Genomic DNA, 15,004 nt, shown 5'->3' on the forward strand with positions numbered 1-15,004 from the left:
GTTTTAATCTTCAGAGTGAATTCCCCCTCGCTGTGGTCATTACCTAGCAAGAAACATGTCTGGTTTCAGGCTTTAGATGCTGTTAACGCAACATTTGCACTTTTTGTTCATCAGTTCTCAGAGATCCGAAAACAACGTTCCGACTGACCGGATCAGACACGCATCTCATAGACATGCTCACGGCCTTCGCCGTTATGGCTTTGGCGACAGACGGGCCTTATTAAGCTACAGAAAGCTTGCAGGTAAAAAAAAAAAAAAAAAAAGAACTGCTTAAAGGGAAATCTTAAAGAATTCATGGCTGAGATGACAAGAGTGTCAGTCGTCGCAGGCAGAGGCGACGAGCCTTTTATTGCTTCAAAAGATGACCTTGGCATGGATCTCAATTGTACCCTTTCCCGAGGGCGGTGTAATTAATCCCCTTTTAATTTAAATTACAAGTCTGGCTCAACAATTATGAGGGCAACGTTATCAAGATAAGATAATTATAGCTTTGCAGCACAGTGATGCTCTTGGTTGTTTTTTTTTTTTTTGTTTAGTGACGTTCCTCTGATGCCTTATCCTAGTTTTGCACTTCCAGCTTATAGCTAAACTATTGCCTTTCTCTCAAGAGCAAAATGACGAAAAAAAAGCATGTTGTTTATTTACCAATAAACGTGCGCCACAGTCGAGCTCCTCATCTTTCCTGTTGTAAAAAGAGGCAAGTCTCAATAGCTGCGTTTTTTAATTTAGTCTCAAGTCCCTGTTTCTTAAGTGTGCGGCTGTTAACTGCAGGCTAAAAAAGAAATAAAGATTGCTAAAGTGAACCGCTGACAGCTGAAATTGCTGGTTGTACCTAATTTCAAAACTGACCGAGTTATCTCTACACTTTAATTTCTAAGATGCACTTGTGTGTGCTGATCAGATTTACAAGCCTTAGTTGTTTCCGAGTGAAAATCGCTCAGTAACTCGAATGGAAATGCTCAAAGTCAGAGAGGCAAATGATGTAATGCAGAACAGAGAGCACTGCGAAGCTGCAAGTGTGGATAACACCTTTTTTTTTTTTACCTATTCAAAGGAAGGCATCTTGAGCATCAGCTCAAGGCAGCCAGTGTGCATGGAGGATCTGCCTGTATGGGAAGTTGGGGCCCCTCTAGTTGCGCAGCAATGAATTGATGCAGGCGAGATGAAAGAGAGGAACTGAGCACAAGCAAGAGGAGAGCTCCAGGCGAGAAGAGGATCCCAGACGCTCTGTTACACATCAAAGAAAGAAGAACCGGCGATACAATCGAGTCTTTGGGCTTCCAGTTCAACTTTATTAATTAAAATGCGTCTGCTGAATCATACACCCGGCCGTCCTTTCCCTTCTTTGCTAATCGCGCCTCTCATTTGCCGCCGCCGAGCTGATTACGGAGGAAAAGGCAAAAAGCGAGGGACGAACGAGCACCGGCGGAGGAGGCGGCGGCGGCGCGCGTTCGTCGTTTGCACGTACAGGCTCTGCAACAACAGGTGTGCAAGATTCACTGTTACATCTAAATAAAACAAAAATGGAAGAGAGAGAGAGGGGGAAGAGGCTTGCGGAAAAAAAGAGAGAGGGGGAGAGTGACTGGACTGTATAGATAAACAGAGAAAAGGGCTCATTGTGTCAGCAGCTGTCTAAATAGCCCTCAGAATACCACGCAAGACTGACACACGTGCGCGCGCGTACATATATAGTTAGACTCGCACACACTGACTGACAGCTCCCCCTCAGTCCAACATCTGTGATGACAGCAGCCATGGTAATGAGCCTCTCCATGTGCCAGTGTGGGTATGTGTCTTCTCCCTTTCGATGCATTGCTCATTCAATCATTTCACATCAGCCTTATCATGTTGAGCCCCTCCACCCCCCAGCCCCACCCCACCCCATCCCACCTCCACCCTCATGCACTCCACCCCCTCCTGATTTCGACCATATTATCTCTGGAAGCCGTACTAGATGCACAAGTTGCAGCTAATGCAAGAGCAGTGGCGAGAAGAGCCTTGTGGCGGATGTGGTTTTTGTCATCCAGGTGCTCTGCATCTTAAAGAGAGGTGTGGAAGAAGAAGCAGAAGAAGAAGAAGAAGAGAGAGGGACAGAGTGTGGGGTGGGGTGGGGAGAGATGAAGAGATGATGAATGACTCTCGTTAGAGGGGTAATTTGTTTCTCCTTGTCTGACTGGGCTCCAGCTGTCGCTCCATCCCTCGCTCTACTCCACTCTCCTCTCTTCGGCTTAGCGCTCTTCACCTCAGCCAGATGGGCCGGACAGATGGACAGATTGAGCCAGGAGGGAAGGACAGGTTTGGGGAAACGAGAAGACAACAAAGCGAGAAGGGAACGACGATCAGGAAAGCACTTGAACGAAGCAACAGGCAAACCCGACTCTTCCCTGACAGAAGCTTGGGCTTGCTCCCCCAAACTAAGGATGATTCTGTTTCACTGTCGACTCAACAAGGGGATTCTCGTGCTTTTAGCGCAGTGCTAGAAACTCTGATTTCCCCACCCCATGACACACTTCTTTTTTTCTTTTCTTTTCTTTTTTTTCGCACCAATCAACACTTGCGAGAGAACGGCGGGTTCTGAGAGCGAGAGACAACGGGCAACGGAGTGGAGGCCCGAGAGCTTGTATACAGATGGCCGGGGAGGCGGTTGAAGGATGGCGGTGAACAAATTGTCAAGAGAACCCAGTGAGCTCATTGCCAAGTCTTTGTTCTAATAACACAAAGCAATTTTCACTGACCTTTCTAGAAATGTAGCGGGCAGAAATGACTGCGTTAAGGATGCCCCACAGCATAATTGCTAAGGAGATTAAAGTTCCCTTAATTGCTTTTGGCCAACTAGTGCAATTTTTCCTTTTTTGTAATTAAAGTGATTTAAAATATTAATAACTACAGTCGCATACACATAGCCTCGCCGTGCACTGGGTCCAGACTCACAAAGTTGTGATAAAGCCGAGCAACAGCAGTAAAACAGTCTTAAACAGAGGCATTTTTCATCGCCTGCTGTCACCAATAGCCCCATTATGGGCCGCGTGAAATATGCAAATAGCTAAAATCCTTTCCCAACATCATTTGAGGACTGAGTGATCAACTTTTTCTCCATGCTTGTCCATAGCTCATTCACTTTTTTCTCTCCCCCTCCCTCCTGCTTTCTCCTTGGTCAGCTCCCTCTTATTGCTTCCTCTAATGCTTTTCCTTCCAATTGCCAGACGTTTTGGGACACCTGTCCAAATTGCTGAATTAAAAGGTTCCAGTGACTTCCATAAACGCATCCGCGTAAGATCGAGGACCTAAGATTTCAGACGATGTTTATAAAAACGGATAAGGACTGGGTCGCTGTCAGAAGCTCAATTCGATAGGCTCATTAGGATGGCATGGGGGCCGGGGGAGTCTAGATATTAAACAAAGTTGAGGAAAGTGATAACAGAAGCAACTCTGCGACAAAGTGGAGTTCATTCTAAGGTGCGCAGCTCGCACAAATCAACAACTTTCTGCAGAGGGAATAGCTACAGATCTGTAAACGTCTTGAATCTTTGAGATAAGCTGAGGAACACCAGGCACACTCTACATCACAGGAAATGCAGTGCAAAGTGTTCCAGTGGTGTTGTGCATGCAGCTATCATACGCTGAAGCAACCGAGACGAGTTCTCTGGGATTACAAACTTGGTTTAGGTGTGGGACCTTACCTGACTGCATTGTGCTAAGTTTTGGTGGATGAAGGATGAAGTCGAGATTTTGCGTTTGCCCCGTGGTTCCAGCAAAGAAGCATACCAAAACATATTTTTTTTGCTTTTTAATTTTCTGACTTGCATTCGCATGAGAAAAATTAGACGAAGCAAAGGCCACAAAGATAGATGAACAAGTTTGGTGTAGAGTGAATCTGACTGCCTTGAGCTCAACCTCACAGAACCTTTGGGATTAATTAGAAGGAGGACTGGAAGCCACGTCTTCTCATCCAACGTCAGCGTCTGACCTCACCTATGCGCCTGGGAGAGTGGACAAACATTCCCATGAACACTCTGATAAACCTGGTGGACAGCGATGCCATAAGGTTAAATCTGCTTTACCTACGAAGTGGGCAAGGACAAACACATTAAGGTACATGCGTCAAACTCAAGGCCCGTCGGCCAAATGCGGCCCACCGTAGCTTTTTATGTAACCCTCTTGATTCTAGACTGAACACTAAGTGTGCTTAAATATTATTACAATTTTTAATCTGCTTACTGCCAAATTATATAAATCAGTCCCTCCGGTTTCTTAAGAATTATCACGGAAATTCAGACAAAATCAACAAATGTCCGCACTTTTTTGCACTAATAATTGGGAGTTTATTGCAGATTTTTCTCAAAAATTGTCAAAAACCTTCTTACTTGTCCTAAACAGCTCCCTCGGATTTACTTGATGTCAGATTATAGACCTTGATCTATACAGCGAGTAATAAAAAGTCTCATTTACTGTCGTCAATAAGCGCATGTATCGCAAGTATTTCCAAATTAGTGCCACAAATATGAAATCCTGGAGGGACTGAAAAGATATTCAGTAATATTATTTGGTTCTAAGAATTCATGGATATTTTAACAGGGTATTGAACAGGCTTTATCAATGCATTTGGCACTACAGGCCCCTTAAGAGAATTCTTCAAAACCCAAAACGAAAAGGCAGTAAGGCATATATGTTAAAGAATTGCAAGTCATTTAAATTCATGTGTAAAGATCTGCCTATACATTTGGCAATATAGTGTATCTTCCAGGCTGGCATCTTTTTTTCTTTTTTGCCTTCTCGCTGATTTTTTTTCTTCTTCTTCAGTATTTCTATATTTCTGTGTTTCTCTATTCCCTTAGATACTCCTGTGACCTTAACGTCTTCACACCTCCTCATCCGTCTCCCACCGTTCCTAGCTTTTCCATCTCCTTTTCGCTCCTGTCAGCTTGCAGTGTTTGCTTTGCCACTGTTTATCCATTTTTCTCTGTTTGCTCTGATGAGATTGACCGAATACACGCACACAGTGCACGCGCACGCGCCCAGACGAACACCAAGACACACACGCACATACCTAAACAGAAGACAAGGCGGGCGTCTCTCTGGGGTGCAGTTAGCGTGGGGCTGCGGATCGATCCTGGCTCTGGTTTCCACGATGCAAAGCTCCAAGGTGGAGCGGCTCGGACAGCAAGGACAGAAGCGTACCGGTCCGCTTCTGTTCCTCTCCAAAAGTTCTTCGCAGAAGGAAAGGAGGACACAGAGACTCGTGCGTGTAGATATGTCAGAGATTTATGTGTTTCATTTTGACGTGGGACAATCGAGGAAGGTAGCCAACAAATACGTCCCAATGTTTTGGTTCTCAAATGATGTCTGCATTGATTGTCCCTCCCTCCCTTCCTCGACCAGGTAGTTTTTCCCTGATGCGAGCAATATCGCACAGTCGTCTGGAGAGGTCCGCCATCTATCACGGCTCTTTTGCAGATTTTTGACTTGTGTCATTTCTGTCAATATTCAGCAATGGCACGGCGAAGGCCGTCAAATAAAAATCGCTCCAGTTCCGTATCCTGGGAAAGTATCAATAGCGCAAAAAGAGGCGCTTCAGAAATAGAAGTTCCACTCAATTTTGCAACCTTTTCGTAAAGATCATTGATTCTCTGACTGATTTTGTCTGACTGGGGGAAACGAAAAAAAAAAAAAAGAAAAGTGTCCGGGTGAGGTTGTCCACTTGCAAATGAAAGAATAAACAATTGTGGAAAACTTATTGGAACTTTAAAGGAAAAACAAGGTGATTTGAACGCATCGGCAGCCCCTCAAGTTATAATTTCAACTGCAAAATCAGCAGAAGACAGAAGTTAGTCTTTGGTCGACTACCTAATTAGTGGCTCTAATAACCCGAGTCCTTCAGTGGATTCGCTGGACTCAGTGGCCTCATTCTTACCATATTGTTGATTGATTGAGCTGCAAATATGGCGCCCATAATTATTCTATATTTTGAGCTGTCTCTAAATAGAATTTATTAGATTTGTCTTTGTCCTTGATTCCAAACCTTTGGAGAGTAGTGCGAATTGTCTCCATCCGTCTCTCTGGTGGATGGGACAACCTGATTGTGTCCACGCATCCCACGGCTCCAACTATTTAAAGACTCCACTGTTCTTTCCTTTGTCTTAGCCACATATAGAGGACGACCGAACAGTAGATGAAGGTTCTCGCTAGCAATTCTTTCTCACCACTTGCGACGAAATGAAACTGTGTGAAATTTGACAGGGGAGACAGCTCATGTTTGTGCAAACAAGGGAAAATGTAAAAGAAATCATGCTTAGTAGAGTTTTTTTCTGTTTGTTTTTCCATTTGGTCATTGTGCCTTACTGGTGGCATGTAAAATAAAAGAATGTTATTTGTCCTCAAGCAAGTTTTCCATTGCCTGCCCGTGTGTCCAGTGAATGGGGAGTGGGTGTCCCCTTGTGTTCGCTGTGAAGATTAATGGAGCTACCAGGAGTCCTGCTTTGTGAATTTTTGAATATTTTTTCTTCAATCCTCCTCAAATTGAGATGGAAATATAAAGCTTCACAAAAGATATTGAGAAGTGTTTGGGCCGTGTTTGCTGTATACGAATCCAGTGACCATCCGTAATTGCGGTGGTAATTACGGTCAGTCAAACTGCGCCCACAGAGGGGTTGAGCGCACGCTTGGTCATTGACGTTTGCTAGGCCGAATTAGGTCGTTTGTGGGAGAAATCTGTTCACAAACCAAGAATATTTCTGCAAACAGGAAATCAAACACAGAGAGAAACAGAAAACACAACATTGGGGCATTAGCTTATCGTGGTAAATCTCATGTCGTGCAGGATGTTGGGTAAAAAGGCTTTGTGTGCCAGAAAGAGCGCCTGCTCAGGGTGACCTCCAAGTAGAAAGAAACGCCTGGTAAGAAGAAAGAAACACAATCCTAAAAATGTGATGAAGATACCAATGCATTGACTTTTCATTGCATCAGAAAAGAGAAGAATCAAAGACGGCTAATGCGTTTTATAACTACACTATTTCAAATCAGGCTTGTCAAGTTTTTGAATTTGGATAGAGCCTGCTTCACATTCCTGTTATTAAGGTCTGGAAAAAGAAAATTTGCTTCACTGAATGACTTGGTGTCATAAAAGCTGCATTGTGATTCTTGATGCTAAGTTGGATTTTTCTACTGTAGATCGAGCGGGTTCACATTAGAAATCTCGGATTTGAGCCAAACAATAGTAAATGTCCTAATTGTTTGAAACAGGAATTCTCTCATAAATTTCTCTCACTTCTCGTTTGATATTCATCTTTTGGTCTTTTTTTTTTTATGGGGCGGGGGGTTGTTTTTTGTTTTTTTTGGATTAACTGCTCCTTTAAAGGATTTCGCTTCATACCCTTCAAAATGTCCGCATCTCATTTTGCCTTTTTGACCCCTGACCCTCGTATCACTCAGTCAGTCATCTGGTTTGTCTAACATCTTCCTCTCTTCCTGTCCCCTCCACCCTCCAGGTCGCCCACTCCCTCCAACCTCCTCCTCCACCCTGCTCCCACCGTCCCTCCCGTCCTCCTCGTCTGCCCCTCATCACCCCTCCCCCGGTCCGTCCCCACCCATCAGGGAATGCCAGGTTCCCCTGCTGGAGAAAAACTCCACCCACTCCCACCTGGAGCCCCACCGAGATGACTCGTACCTGCTCCGGGCTCAGTCCGCCTCCACGGGTAAGCCAGTGCTCCAATCCACCACATTTCTCTTTACCTGTCCATATGTTTTGTGTTTGCATTCATAGCCAATCCTAATCCTCTGTCCTTACATTGTACCTCCGTTCTGCAAAAAGAAAAAAAAAAAACATGCTAATCCTTGCTTTAATAGCTTAACTGCTTTTATTTGCATTCGGCTAATGGGAGCATATGTTTGTAATGCTCGAAATCAAACAGAATGCTGTTTGCATTATTTAGAAAATAAATGTGTTGAAGTAGGTTTTATTCAAATATCGGTAGACTTCAGTCAAGATGTTTTCAGAACAATCTTTCAGCAACACAAGCACCAGAGAAGACAATGGCATCACAGTTGAGCGGTTTTACAATGTAGGTCCAGGCAAAAGCAGAAGAACACTTTAGTTAGGAAGATGAAGAGGAAGAGAAGATGACATTTGTGCTAGAGCTGCTAAATCCCATGGCAAGTTCTTGACCCACACAAACTAGGGTTTGATTTAAATGTGAATGTGTGAAGTACAATACAACACCGGAGTGTGAAACTGAGGAGTCGTGATGTCACTTGAAACTATGCTGTTTATTGTGTTCATCTAACCAATTCTAAGTTCAGTCGGTGAACATTTTTCAAGTTCTCACATTTCACATTAGGACTCCTACCATAAAGTTTCCATAAAGTGCCTGTGGATGGAGCATCAGATCAAATCCAGCTCTGGGTTGATTTAACACAACAACCAAACTGGTTTGGATGACAAATGTTTTGCACGAACGTTGCCAATATAGTGGGCTGCATAAAAACAACCCACAAGATGAATAACTGTACATGTAATATGTGGATTTTTTTTTAAAATTCTGAGTTGAATTTGGCCTTCAAGCTAAACTTATTAAAGTTTGAAGTTGGAAAACATTCTTCATGCTCAGTGTATCGCTGTAAATTTGTATTTATTGTATTTGCAAAGCTAAGAAATGCTGCACGGGTGGATGAATCAGATGGAGACTTTCTTATGTTTAATTAAATTAATTTTATTGACACTAAAAACTTCTTCATGATGTAAACTGTAAGGCACAACACAAAGTAGATGTCCTGTAAGAACCACACTTTGTGCTCTTAGTAAATGAGGCCTCATCTATATTTACGTAGAGACTTTTACTCAAAAGCAGACATTTCTGCACCAATATCAGCTTTTAATTAATTTATTATACTCTGCTGAATGCAGAAAGGGTTTTTAAAGACGGGGTGACCCAAATCCTGATCTTATTGCTAAGAATAAATTAGTTTTTTTTTACTTCTTTTTTTTTTATTGATCCCAAAAGAATTGAACTGGATGCCGTTCTTTTATTAACAGCAAGTTTTGGATGCAATGATATATACATGACACAAAAATATGACCACTTTATTTCTTTAATTATAACATTGCATGCTTGGTTTACTGTTGAATGGTACAAAAATATACAGTACAATGTATTATGACATGGCCATGAAAAAAATGTTTGGACACCAAACTTACGTAACCAAGCAGTACGTTGAATGAAATGCCTTGTTTTTTTTTTTTTAAGTTTTATTGGCTGTAGTGGCCTTTATTTGACAGTGAATTGACAGGAAAGCGGGTAATGAGAGAAGGAGGAAGAGATGCCGGGAATCGAACCTGTGACAGCCGCGTCGAGGACTAAGGCCTCCATTTGTGGGTTGTGCTTAACCACAGCACCCCCAAAATGCATTAACTGAAAACGGTATTTAGATTTGGAAAAAGTAAAAAAAACTTTTGAAAAAAAAATATCCTGAATATTTGCTGATATTTGCCTTGGCCTTTTGCATGTCTCTTATGACAACTCTAAACAAAAACTAGTTGACTTTTAAAGGTATTGCCTTTTTAAAATGTCGCCCTGCCACCTTTTAAAACCATCACCTGAGAAAATAATGATGCAAGGTAAGGCAACCCTCCCGCTCCTCAGCATTATACAGACGCCAGTGAGCTGGTGTGCTTGTCCTTATTTTGCATATGACATTAATAATCCATCAGAAAGCGAAAGGTAAGGGGATGATGAATTCTAAGCGCCGGGAGGAGGATCAGTGTTGCAGAGACAAACTAGTTACTTTCCCTGGCTCAGAGTGTTTCAGTTCGTCACCAGACTAGATCTTGCTGGTAGTTCCAGGCGTATCGGCGCCTTGCCACGGTTTTCCTGCCTGGCACGCTCAAACGCACGGGCAAAGCATCCGCAGCGACGACTTCATTCGTCATTACGAGCATTTATCCTAAACAAATTGCGGGGGCCAACTTTCGGGCTCTCCGCCTCCCCTTTCCCGCTCCTCGCCATCGTTGCTCCGTCCCTCTGTGCATCTGCACTTGTAATCAGCAGATATATTTAGCAGAGGCCTGATGGGAGGGAGCGGGGCGGGCAGAGAAGTCCTAATGTGATTTTTGGTGGAATACAATCTATTGTTAATGGCGTTAGGCTCTCCTTTGATCCAGTATAAATCTTCATTAGGGAAGGCCCGGGTCCCAGGTTCAAGAGCAACGTGATTAGGAGGCTTTTAAAATGACGTTACATCAGCCTTCTAATTGGTTTACTGTTTGCTGGGGCAACATCAATCATTAGCCCAGTAACCGCACAGCAAATAAATTCACTCTGCCACTGACACCCTAATGGCAGACTCTGGCAAAGTGGGAGAGTGAGGCTCGCAGGCCTCAGTCTCTCTTCCTCTCGCTCCTGTTCGCGTACACCCACACTTTGTGTTCTGGGGCGCTTCTTTCAGCACGTACGCGCAGCCGGCGAGCGAAAGGAAAAGAAGAAGAAAAAGAAAGAAAGAAAAAAACTTATAGAGAAGCACGAAAAGGAGCCACAAAGAGGCAAATGGGAGCAGAGATGGAGAAAGTCAAACTTTGACTTTTGAAGCTGTTTAATGAGACATCTCGCATGGAGGAGAGAAGAAGAAGAAGAAAAAAAGCAACAGAAGGAGAGCGAGACGAGAGGCATCCGAAGCACGGCGGCAAAAAAAAAGAAAAAAAAGAAAAACATGCGGAGAAAGTGACTGAAAAGGAGATGCATTGGAAGTCGAAGATGTGGAGAAGAAATGGAAAGGGAAAAGAAGAGAGTTAACTGATGAGAGCTTAGAGAGTGAAGGAGCGATATTTGGTTGGAGGGAGAGCAACATTAAGATGAAATTGCAAATTGCCGTGTTTCCCAGACAGGACTGCTGCGGATCTAATGGGTGTGGAGAAAGTTCTTGGCTTTGGGCATCCATTAAAATCGACCTAAATGAGTTTAGAGTGGCGGTCTGGCACTACATAAGCACACCCTGGGCATGTAAGCAGAGGCGGTGATGGGGGGTTGGAGAGATGGGTGGCGCGAAGAGGAAAAACATACACCTAGAAAACGGCGTCTGCACGTGCTGCAAAAGCGCCGGGGTGTGTGTGTGTGTTAGCCGTTGCCCCACGGGGAGAGGGGATGCTGGGCAGGAAATGAGCCTTACCAAGCCAGGCAGAAACTGACCACAGCGAGATAATCCTCAGGAAGGCGCATGCTGTTTGCACGTGTGTGTTCCACTAAAGCGGTCCGCCATTACCTAAGCTAACAGGTGGACAGACCCGACTTGTGTTTCCAGCGAAGCGTGTCAGAGCGAACGGGAACAGAACGTCGTTGTCCTCTGGGAACTGGTCCGTGGGTGTTTACGTGGGAATACTGTCTGGCTCGGAGCACCTGTCTGGGAACAGCTCCCTCCTCGGAACGCCTGCGTAGGTGGCGGGGTGGTGGTGGGGGGGCTTCGGGGGCGCAGAGACGGCCAAGCGGAGCGTGGCAGATCGCTCCTGGAAAGAGCTCGCGTTAGCGCAGTCTCTGGCCATTCATTATGCATGGGGAACACGCGGCTATTTTTAACTCCGTGCCTCTTCTGAAGTGGCTAGCTATCTGGCTTGCCAGGGAAGCCACCTCAAGTCGCTGCAGAAGCGATGAATGTTTAATGGCTTTGTTGAAACAAATCTGCAGAAACAAAGGAAAACAAAGACACAATCCTCTGCTTCTTCTGCCTAATGGTGTTCTTCTTAATGGCGCTTATGTAAGGGTGACATTTGCATAACGGTGGGATGTGTGGAAATGCTGCATGCATGCACGCGTGTGCGATGGGGGGGGGCCGAAATGCAAACATGCAATTTTGTGTGTGTGTGTGTGTTCATGCAGTGTTTGTTTTTGGCTGAATTTGATGACTCTTCTCTAGCGGATTATTGCCTCCTAATTAGACAAAGATGACTAGCCAAGGCAGAGGCGGTTGTGTATGTATACTGGTGTGTGTGTGTGTGTGTGTGTACATGTGTAAATGTATGTCTTTGGCTCCATCTTTCTTTTCATGCCTTTATGTTAATATGAGCTCATTCGTCTGTTTAGGATAAAGCCCAAAAAAAAAAAGTAAAGAAAAATCCATGTGACAAATAAACCCCTTTTGTCAGCACGTAGGAGTTTCTGAGTTTTCACCTCAAGCTCTCCTTCCCTGCTCATCCTGTGAGCTCTGAGAAGAATGACAAATGAGGAGCGTGTGACATTCTCTGACAGAGGACACAGGAAGCAGCGGCACATGGGAATATACCACCTTTAAACACAGGCTGCATAGCAAAAAGCAGGGAGGGAAGGTGCATGGCGGAAACAATGAAGGCTGCAGTTTTTTGTTTTTTTTTGTCTTTCTCCTGAAGAACTACAGAAAGTTGGGATGGAGGGAAGAGCGGTTGCTTTATATCTGCTGAATGGGCGTTTTTGTGTGCACACACACACACACACACACGCACGCATCCATGCTCTGTGACTTCTCTCTGTTAACCACAGAAAATGTCAATAAACAGTTTGCTCATCCAGGGCTGCAAAACAAACTGCCTCGGTTGCTTCCCGCTGCCAGCTGGCCACACACTTGCATGCAGACACAGGCGCACACTGTGAGATTAATATGGTGTGGCGAGCCTCGCACTGAAAGTGTGTGTCTGTGGGCAAGTGGGGGTTTTCACGGGGAGGCAGGTTAGCCGGAAGGCTAATGCTCCTCCGACGGGCGAGGCGAGGCGCTTCGTCGAATTGGCGAGAATAATGGACTTCCAGGGATTAGCCTGAGCCAAACGCACCGGCTCACTTGCTATATAGTCTCTCCTTTCTCCTCCTCTTCTTCTTCCTCCCCAGTCGCTGGGGAGACCTTGGACCGAATAAAGTGGGTCAGGCTTCAGCGGCGGCTCTTCGCTTCTTCCCCCCCCCCAACAAAAGGTGACAACAAAAACAGAGAATCGTTTTCTTCTTCTTCCCTTTTCACGACCAGAGTTTGCTTTGCACAAGAGAAGAAAGAGAGATAAACCAGGAATGAAATAAAATGCGATCTGCTTGGCTGCTCGCTAATTGCTCAATTTCCTTGTTGCACACTTGGTGTTTTATCAAACCGGGTTCCACGGTGTTCCCATTAGCCCGCCCGCGGCTTGAACTGCGCCAGTCAGTCAGCTCGTCCGACAGAGTCCTGGTTCAGTTCCGGGGCCAAAACGAGCTGCGGTTTTTATTCAGGGGCCTGTCAGCCAGCGCTGTATGAAACCATCTGCCTTTACGACTTCAGTATGTTTGTGATTCCTCCGGCAAGCCCAAAGGTTTTATTTATTTTTTGTTACAGATACATTTAAAAAAAAAATTCTTGACATACATTTTTTTTCCTGCTGAAATAATATTAAATACACATTTTAGAGCACTCAAAAGAAAAGTTATGCTTCCACTAAACACCGAATAAGATATTTGATCTATTTTTGAAGTTCTTCAGTGGTAAGAAAAAAAGAGATACTATTACTTTATCTGTTTATCTGTGTAGCAGGGTTCTGTTGTTACGAAGTAAATAACAGTAGGACTTCCTTTCTTCATTCATTATTTAGCCTCTGCAGGATTTTTGATGCATGCATAATTGAACTTGGAGGGTTTTTGTGTGTGTGTGTGTGTGTGTGTGTGTGTGTGTGTGTGTGTGTGTGTGTGTGTGTGTGTGTGTGTGTGTCAGCAAGTTTCATTTTTCTATTACAGAACTTGATAGATAAAGTTTCTCCACTCGGAAATACTAAAGCAGTGCAGTTCCCTACCACAGTCGGCCCAAGACAGAAGCAAACTGAGCAGCTGCTTGAAGCACACACACTTACAGCTAAGCTAACAGGCCTGGAGGGAGAGTATTAGTCAGCTGATCCATGGTAGCTTTGGAGGAGCTGCAGAGATCCGCAACTCAGATGGGACAATCGGGAATGTTACAGAGGGTTGCGTTCGATCGACGGATGTTCGTATGTTTGAACGGGTCAAACCTAAATCCAATTAAAAATCCATGGCAAAACTTTTAAAAAAATATACATTCCTACATGTGCACAAATGGTAAAAGGGGGAATAAAACCCCCACAGGAATTACATTTGTGATTGTAGAAAATTGTGGCTTTACTGTGTTAACTAACGTGAGCCGAGTACAAATGGATAAATATTTTCTGATATTTAAAAACTGTAATTTTTCTTCCACTTAAAAAACTAAACTCTTCTGGATTTCTATTTAAAATATCAAGGAAACCCATTCAGGTTTGTGGTCAAAAAGTGCCAAAATGTTCATGAGTAAACAGCAGTAAATTACTTGTTTACATTTAATATAGAAACATGTTTAAAATGACATGAAAGTAAGAAAACCAAAAAAGGAAAGGCATTCCATTTTTAAGCAATTTGAACTGTGGCAGTGAGTGGATGAGGGCCTTTGCGTGCGACGGTCTGCTGATTCCACGCCTGCAGGTGTGTGAGTGTGTGCGAGCTTTTTCCAGGCAGCTTTTTTTGTTGTTGTTGTCGCTGCTGTTCCGCGCATTGTTACTAAAACAAATGTATTTATGGAAATGGGACGTAGCGGGAGCCGCTGCACTTCGCATTTATTGAGGCGTCGCGCTCGAGCTGAAGTCAAGTCAGGTTTATTTTTAAAAGGCATCAAACAAACTAGGTTCATCCCAAAATGGCTTCAGATCTCAACGGAGGACACAAACAAAATGCAAATAAAAGCGAGATGAAAGGGAGGGAAGCAATTCCCGCGTGAAGAAATGACGAGTTTACGGGGAGGAGGAGCGGAAGGAGGGCACAACAAGGTGTAAAAATTTACAGCATCTGTCAGTTGGCTCTGTCTCCGCATCCATGATGCAGGAGACGGAGCTTCTCCTCGCAGGTGTTTTCGGCTGCAGGTATGTTCACGCAACGGGACGCGTGTGCACGCATGGGCCTGGATCGCTTTCTCCCACGGGGATCTTTGCATGTTCAGACAGATGTTTTGGGACTCTCTTTCAGAGCAGAGGTCAGTTCCCCGTCTCTCTCGC

General features: G+C 44.3%; 1 protein-coding gene across 5 annotated transcripts in view; it reads left to right on the top strand.

Annotated features, from left to right (window-relative positions):
- tenm2a (teneurin transmembrane protein 2a) overlaps positions 1–15,004 on the top strand; it is a 282,137-nt gene that overhangs the window by 184,013 nt on the left and 83,120 nt on the right. For 4 of the 5 annotated variants that reach the window (XM_028008949.1, XM_028008947.1, XM_028008948.1 and 1 more), the window contains one exon: positions 7,485–7,691. The exons of the other annotated variant lie outside the window; for it this stretch is intronic. In XM_028008949.1, coding sequence (XP_027864750.1) covers positions 7,485–7,691 — 207 coding nt within the window. The remainder of the gene's footprint in view (positions 1–7,484; positions 7,692–15,004) is intronic. 5 annotated transcript variants of the gene reach the window in all.

The sequence above is a fragment of the Xiphophorus couchianus genome, chromosome 23 (genome assembly GCF_001444195.1).
Source record: "Xiphophorus couchianus chromosome 23, X_couchianus-1.0, whole genome shotgun sequence".
Classification (NCBI taxonomy): domain Eukaryota; kingdom Metazoa; phylum Chordata; class Actinopteri; order Cyprinodontiformes; family Poeciliidae; genus Xiphophorus; species Xiphophorus couchianus.